Raw genomic sequence first — 8457 nt, 5'->3', positions numbered from 1 at the left:
AAGACTAAAGTGTGCTCTAAGCGTCACCTGCATCAAGCACAGAAAACTAGACACCTCTGATCTAGTCTCTATATACAGACTCTACATTCAGTGAATGTAGAGTCTGTAGGCAAACCCTGGAGATCTTGCCTCCGGAAGAAGAGCGGAAGAACCCTGGTTTCCGGTTGTAGGCTGTTTGTAGTCCGCGTGATATTGACCAATCACATTTGAGCCGGCTGCAGTTGTTGCCAGGTTAAACGGTCCGTGCGGTGAACTAACCAGGCGGAACATAATTGGCGTCACTGCAAACTCTGAATCCATCGCAGTGGTTCAGCATATTTACTTATATATAAACGGAAGTCGGAAACGGAAATTCGCCTCCTCCGCCCAAATCAAACCGGAAATGCCAAAAAATCGGGGGTCTGCCCCCAGACAAAGAGCATGGATACCAAGAGGCGAAGCTCCGTTGAATTTTTGCCAACAGCCACTAGGGGCGCTGCCGCCATTTTGAACTGTTGAGCTTGGACTGTTGCGCCCAGACAACATGCAAAATGTCAAGGAGAGTGGGGAAAAAAAGTTAAAGAAAACAGTGTAGTGCAATTAACTGCAACAACTATCAGTGGAACACCCCGCACCTGGCCTTCCACCGTTTCCCGAAGGATCCCAACAGGTAAGAACTCCTGAGGTGTAAGTTTTGTAAGTGTTTTAATATCAATTTAATATGCCAGTTTTGGAGGGAAGGTAACACACACACACACACACACATATAGGCTATATGGCCTCTTGGACCATTTATATCTGAACTGATTACTGCTTTAGCATTAAAATATATCATATTAAAATAGCCTATATTATTATTATTATTGTTATTATTATTACTGCCCCCTTACTGTACAAACTGTAAATAAATCTTTATTCCTGACTATGTGACATCGCCATTAATGTGTTTCTAGTTAAAATATTTTTTTTTTTATTTAGCCTATTTTTTTTTATTTTTGGTAGATTGGCTTATGGGGTGATTTTGAAGGAGTAATTAAGTTAATCTTCTCATAAGTGGATGTAATATGTAGAGATGCCATCTCGGCCGTTTTTCTTCGTTTCGTTTTTTTTTAAAGTCTATATTTTGCTTTAAAAAACGTGAAAAAGCAGCTGTGACCAAGCTAACGTTATCACGAGGTGAGTAGCATTGTAAGCAAAATTAATAGCGATATACTTAAGTTTGTCTGTGTGTTTTTGTATGCAAGCGGGTCTGCTGCGGTCTGCTGACAGTCCAAAATGGCGGCGGTAGGACGAAACCATGGGCGAGTCTGTTGCTATGGGGCGTTCTATTGAGCTTCGCCTCTTGGTATCCATACTCTCTGCCCCAGAGGCTGTATCGCCGTCTGACTTCCGGCAGACAGCCGATGGGTTCCGAGAATGCCTCTGATCTATTGAATGAATTAAGAATATGTTACTGCATTGCCTATTTCTTGACTCAAATGTTTTCAGAAACATATTTTGGTGCACTGTTTAGCTGCAAAATGAGAGAGTTTGTGACCCAGCTGCCATGTTGCAAAGTTATCCTACCAAGCACCGCCCACCAGCTGGAGAAAACGTTCTAATTTTATAGCTAAACAGTGCACTAAAATATGTTTCTGAAAACATCTGAGGTGAGAAATAGACAATGCAGTAACAGAATCAGTGCTGCCTAGTGTGACAGTTTGACTGCAGCTCATAATAGCTGCATTAGAGACTCTGATTTGTTGTTTTCATTCACTTGTGGTGGTCAGATCACCTGTCACAGATTGTCTCATGCATGTACAACTGTAAAGAAGTAGTGACCATTTCGGCATATGTGACAAAAAGTTATTTTAATGAAAGTTACCAACTTCAACTTTATGTATTCACAGCTCATAGACTGTAAAATGAATGAATGTGATGTCACCCATTGGTTTGTGGACTCACATTTTTAAGCCTCGAATCTGACATTTTGATCTTCGCCGTCTTAATTTTTTTGAGCCGTAAGTAACCACATTTGGTTGGGAGGCTGGCACTGTGGAGGGGCGAGCGATGGATCTGACTGAGAAGCTGAGGACACTATTGGCAGACAGCCTGTCACTCAAAGTGGCTCTCCCTTAATTCTGCGTAACTGTAAGCCTCCCGCCCCCCACAGTTGCCATTAATAGGGAAATTAGCTATAGAGATCAAAACATTTTTTTGTACCAGGCTGTAAACAGCAGAGGTTGCAGCTTGAATCTGACCTTGATCTAGTCCTAGGCAAATTAATTGATACAAATGTTCAATAATTACATAAATGTTTTGTCTGGTGTGAATTTGTTAAGGTGGATATTGGTCTTGAACATTTTCTTGTGCTGGACTTCGCCCAGATGAGGACACCCATGATGCATTCACGAAATTATTTGACACTTTAATACTCAGTATTTTCTGTTGCAGAATTTTTGTTTCATTCTAACAATCCTCTCTTCAGCCTGTGAAATAAGGGATTACTACAAACATCGCCTGCAGAAAAGCAACTTCATTGTTTTGGTTCACTTTCACCACTCTCACAGCTGCAGCCTGAGGCTGTTTTGGCAGAAAAGCTGCTAAAAACCCACAGTACACTACCAAATCATCACCAAACAGAAGACAGAAAATGTTTGTTGACTTGCTGGTGAACATTATGGAGTATTTAGCAGCTAAAAGAAATGTTTTGTCTTTTGTCTGCAGTTAAGGAGTAAAAGAACAGCTGAAAGAAGAATAATGCCATTAATTCATCAGATGGCCAGTTGCCAGCTCAGTGTTGCCCTGCCTGCTGGATGAGTAGCCAACTGTTTGCAACAAGTTCACCATATCCATTTTACATAAGGTGATGTTAAATCAATGTTGTGTTTACAGTTTGTTTTGCTGCCTCAGAGTACCGCAGGAAGGTCTTACATTGCAGTTATTGTATCACAGATATATCACACCTTACCTGTAGAAGCTGGCTCAGCTTCTGTAGGTGTCTGGGTCACTTGATAAGCTAACAAGGAGAAGGGGCTGATAGAATGCATGCTGGGAAGTCTGATAAGCAATTTTCATATTTAAACATTAATCTTTCACATTAGTCTCATGACATTTTATTGTCGTGGTAAGTACAAGTTTATAAACACATATTGGAAAAAGAGAGATACAATTAAAAGAACAGGTAAAAACATCTCAATTGACGGTATAGAAAATATGTCTGTGCGTCAGAGACGCTGCTACCCTCCAGGTCCCTTTCACAAATTGCGCGTGCCAAGATGTGCGAGGGGAGAGAATATCTTAATCACGTCACGTGGTGGTGGTGACTCGTTCAAGGCATAGGCAGCGCTTACGCACCGTCCAACAGTTTGGTGGAGAGTGCGCACAGGCTGAGGGGGGTGCATGGCAGATAGGGGTTTGCATAATGACACTTGTGACAAGAGGGTCACTTTTCTTCTCCTCGCGCTCGTCTCGAGCTCGCGCCACATCCCCGACTGAAATCTCCGGTGCCAGCGTGCGTCCGGGTCTCCTTCTCCGCAGGGGCTGCGATGTCACGGTACTCACTCCTGGGAATCCCTCTGAGTGTGCCAGAGGAGAACCCGAGTAGGAAATCATCGGGGAATTTATGATCTGATGAGGTGTACTGTCACATCCTTCTCACTACGCTGGGCAACTCAGTTTTGGACCACAACTTGGAATGAAACTTTCTCATGAGGTGAAGCTCTTCTACTCAGTGATGCGCCGGCTACAGCGGGGATGTTAATCTCATGCGTAAAGCTGCTTGAACTCACATGAACGTATAGTTCATATATTTTTACGCTGCAGGAGATGAAGGCAGACCTACGAACTATGAACTTGTTCGTTTGGATATTAGTCTCAAACTTTTTCTTGTGCTGGACTTCAGTTGACGCACAGGTAATTAACATGTATCCACTTGTTTTTTGTTTTTCAGCATCACGTTTTGCACGTTTTTACATAGATTGCATTAGAACAACCCCCTCTCCAGCCTATTACTGCCGCAATTTAAGCATTATTACTTTGGGGAATAGTCAGTCAGAATAGCTGTGACTCGCACATGAATATAATATGCAGCAACGTGGCTCAGTTTTACCCCCGAGTATACAGACACAACAGCCAAGCTGCACAGAACACTTATTTTTGTATGAAATAAAGCATGCTGTCCATCTTCTCTGTATCTCCCCATGATCTCAGTGTTGCTGAGGTATTTACTGTCTGGATACAAAAGGCACAGAGCTGTATTTTGTGCTTTCATGGGTCCAACCTGGCAGCCTTTACAGCGTTTAGTTCAGTTTGTCTGCTGCTCTGTAACACTCTGACCTGTTGATATCCAACCAACATTTGTTTCTCTGTTCCATGGCTGATCTTTTTTTAGTGATTATCACAAAATCAGTGCAACACTGGCACTGCAGAGTCTGCGTTTATAACAAGCTTCACTTTTCAGGAGCTTTTTGTTCCTGATTTAAGGAGTTGTATCAGTAACAATGATCTGCTTATTTGCCTCACTCAATGCCTCACATTGCATGCTTTACAGCATCTGATGATAATCTATATGTGGTTCTCAACCTTATTTGTGTCAAGGATCGCTGGACTGATGCATATTAGGTCACGGTCCCCTTTTTAATAAGATTTTGCTTCAGGGACCTCCATCTGAACAGGTTTTGGCTATTAGTTGTGAGGGACAGTTGAGGAGATATGCACGGGGGAAGTGAAACCTGTGATGGGTATAGTCACTCTTTTGATTCTTGCTCACATTGGGCTCAGTTATACTGAAATAAATTGTGAAAATAAACTCATCCCCATTTTTCTGAGAACCCCCAGGACCCCTTGAGGGAATCGTATGGAATAGAATATTTTTTTATTGTCACTGTACAAATACAGCGAGATTCACCCTGCATCTCCATTACAAAGCATTACTAAATAAGGTAAAGAAAAAGAACAGTTTTTAAATAGTGCAAATAGCAACAAAAGCAAAACAGTGCAAACAGAACTTACAATGCAGTACCAGTGTTGTAAAAAACTCATTTGTGCCACACATTGTCGGAGCAGTTTGGCAGGTTATAGGGGGCACCTAATGGACTGATAACAGTGCTGTTTGGCTCCAGGGAAAAAAAGCTATTTTTCGGTCTGAAGGTGCAGGCGTAGAGGGCTTTAAAGCGTCTGCTAGATGGAAGGAGTTCAAACAGATGGTGGCATGGCTGTGTGGAGTTCATACAGATGCTGGTAGTTTTTCTGAGGCAGGATTTGATGTAGATGTCCTCCAGGGCTCGAAGCCATGTCCCACTGATCTTCTGAGCTCTGGAGGCAACCCGCTGAAGAGCTTTCCTATATGCTGCTGTGCAACTGAGACACAAAACAGAGATGCTGTATGTTTAGACACTCTCTGGTGCAGCAGTACAAAGTCACCAGCATCTGTTGAGGCAGAGCAGCTTTTTGTCAGCATCAGGAATAAACAGCTGTTGCTGCAGTTTACTAACCAATACAGTGGTGTTAATTGACCATGTGAGGTCCTCTGAAATGTGGGTAATGTAGACTGCAGCGCACTCTGAACTTCTAAATTTCATAATGAGCTCCTTGGCTTTTGCTATATTAAGGGACAGGTTGTTATTTCAGCACCAGCTCACCAGATGCTGTACCTGCGCTCTGTAGCCTGGTTCATCGCTGTTGGAAATCAGCTCGTCCACCGTTGTGCCATCTGCAAATTAAATGATGGTGTTAGTGGTGAATGCAGGAACACAATCCTGTGTGAAGAGGAGGTAGAAGCTGGGGCTCAGTACATGACCGTGTGGTATGCTGGTGCACAGAGCTGTAGTGGAGGACAGGTAGGGGGCCCAATCTTACCACCTGAGGGTGCTCTGACAAAAAACTCTGGTTGCAGAGTGATGAGTCACAACAGTGTGAAGAGCCAGAATGATGGTGTCCTCTGAGCATCTGTTGGCTCTGTCAGCAAACTGTGTCCAGTGAGGCAGAGGTAATGGCTTTGATGAGGGAGAAGATCACCCTTTCAAAGCACATCATTACTGCTGGTGTGAGGGCGACCGGACAGTAGTCATTCAGGTTGCACTTTGTTACGGTTGGCAGAGACAGAGACAGATTTAAGATTTTTGTAAATACATCAGCATGCTGTTGGGCAAATTTGTAATCCTATCTGTGACTAAACATAGTAGAAAGAGCGAGAAAGTCTGAGTGGGCAGGAGGGAAACACACATTGGACTTTCACCCAGGAAACTGGTGTTTGTGTCTCATGTGAAACCAAAAAAGCAACTTGATTTTTTCAACCATGTAACATGTTATTGACATATGTTATGTGGCATAGTCGTCAAATAACATATTAGTTAAGTTACTGTAACAAACGCAGTTGTTTTAACCCAAATCATATGTTTTTCAACCTAACCAAGTAGCTTTCTTGTCTAAATCTTATGTAGTTTTAATAATAATAATAATAATAATAATGATTCATACAAGAAATTTAGTGCTTTACAATAAGGGTAGTATAAGCACTGAGTGCTTCACATGAGAATACACATAACGGACATAAAACAGGCAAGGCAATTTAATATAAACGGATATTTAAAACAGTTTAAAACAAGGATTAACTGATTCATAAAACCATCAACCATCAAGTAAGATTTTAAAAGAGTTGCAGCAGTGTGAAGTGTGAATAGAAAGAGTTTCAGACCTGTATCAGGAAAGTCAGAGCTAGTTTAAGGCTAAAGTGAACAGATGCGTTTTTAGCTTTTTTTTTTTAAAAAAAAAAAAAAAACAATTAGTGAACTAGCTTCCCTGATATCTATAGGTGGTGTGCTCCATAGCTTTGGGGCGTAACTGAAAAAGGCTGCATCCCTGATCTTCTTCGGGCTGTTGCTGGGAACCTCCAACAAACCAGCAGCAGATGATCACGGTGTTCTTGGAGGCAAATAGTTAACCAGCGAGTTAGCAATGTGGCTCGGTCCAGAGCCCATTTTGGGCTTTGTATACAAGGAGGAGGACTTAAAATTCAATTCTAAATGTAACAGGACGCCAGTGCAGAGCAGCTGAGACTGGCCTGATGTGCTCTCTCCTCTTGGTTTTGGTTAATAGCCGAACTGCAGAGTTTTGAATGAGCTGAAGTCTCTCAGTGGCGTTCCTCTCAGTGGAGGCCAGTATGAAGTGCGTCACAGTAGTCGAGGCGGCTTGAAATAAAGGCAGGAATCAATTGCATCTTTTTCATTTAGAAGTGGTTGCGCCTTGGCTGTTTTTTCTGAGGTGGCAAAATGATGTTTACGTCACCTTGTTAATGTGGGCCTTGAAGCTTAGATCTGAGTCAAGGATCATGCCAAGACTTGTAACTTCGGATTTCAGTTTTGTCTTCATTTAACTGTAAGAAATTATTTATTTATTGCCAAAAGACAGGTAGTAACAGAGTTCTGGCTGCAGCAAACCAAACCAAGGTAAGTTTTGGAGGCAAAACCTTCGTTTCCTGTGAAGACAGAAGTTCATTTTGACACTGTAGCATGTAGTGATCGGAAGCTGACGTGGAAACTGACACATTCGAAACTGACGCTAGATGGGTACCTAGAGCATCATGGTTTGCCACTGACAAAGCTGCTGTATTTGATGAGTTTGGAGTGAGAACATGTTGGTGCATCATGTGTTCACAGTGGGAGAACCTGTTCATCCTCCACAGCCAGGATTCCTGTAGACTTGTAATGTTGTTTCCGTAAGCTTCTGTAAGCTCGTTGGCCAGTGTATCATCACTGTTGGGACAGACAGACTTGCTGTTGTAGTCAGTGACAGCCCCCATGCCTTTCCACATGCTGCTAGTATCACTGCTGTTGAAGTGATCTCCCACGCAGTAGTGACCTGTGGAAGTTTTTGGTCATTTTTCTGCCTTTTTTCAGATTTGACACCATATCCTGTAGTGTCACCAGATTTAAAGTCAATATTGTTTTATTCTAACCTAACAGTAGATCAAAGTACACTATTCTCACATAATTAGATTGCAATTTGATTCATTTTGAGTGTTGGAGCTGCGTAAAAAAGGTAAAGGTACCTAAAAGAGTGTACAATGAGCCAGTGAGTCACCAGACTTGCAGTGTTATTTGTCACTGACCTGTGAGTGATCCTGTGGGTTGCTCAGAATACAGTGTAACGTGTAAAATTGTTGGTGTTGTATCACCATTTTGAATTGAGGGCAGGAGAGTTTTTCTGCATTATCAGTACCATGGACAGCGCCTTTGGCATCAGAACTACTGAAAATACTAAATTAAAGGGATACTGTGAAAAAAAACAAAAATAAAACACTGCAGGGATATTGTGCTGCCATGAAATTGCAAATAATAGAATAACAAATAGTTTGGGAAAACCTCTAGTGATAAGGTTAATTCAAATATTGTTGGTTTTCTAGTTTTTTTTTAAGCAGATCAGTTTATCTTAACAGGAAATTAACTTTTCCCTGTAGTGACAGGCTTTGTCAAGTGCTTAATCCTGAGAGAGCTGGAA

The 8457-nt window shown here is 42.0% G+C and overlaps 1 protein-coding gene across 1 annotated transcript in view; it reads left to right on the top strand.

Moving 5' to 3' along the window:
* The first annotated feature begins 3708 nt into the window (after positions 1–3708).
* pth2ra (parathyroid hormone 2 receptor a) overlaps positions 3709–8457 on the top strand; it is a 95071-nt gene continuing 90322 nt past the window's right edge. Inside the window, exon 1 of the mRNA XM_033617028.2 lies at positions 3709–3873. Coding sequence (XP_033472919.2) covers positions 3787–3873 — 87 coding nt within the window. The 5' untranslated portion in view covers positions 3709–3786. The remainder of the gene's footprint in view (positions 3874–8457) is intronic.

This window comes from Epinephelus lanceolatus, chromosome 14 (assembly GCF_041903045.1).
Source record: "Epinephelus lanceolatus isolate andai-2023 chromosome 14, ASM4190304v1, whole genome shotgun sequence".
In the NCBI taxonomy this organism is placed as follows: Eukaryota; Metazoa; Chordata; class Actinopteri; order Perciformes; family Serranidae; genus Epinephelus; species Epinephelus lanceolatus.
This window is presented reverse-complemented; position numbering and strand designations above follow the sequence as displayed.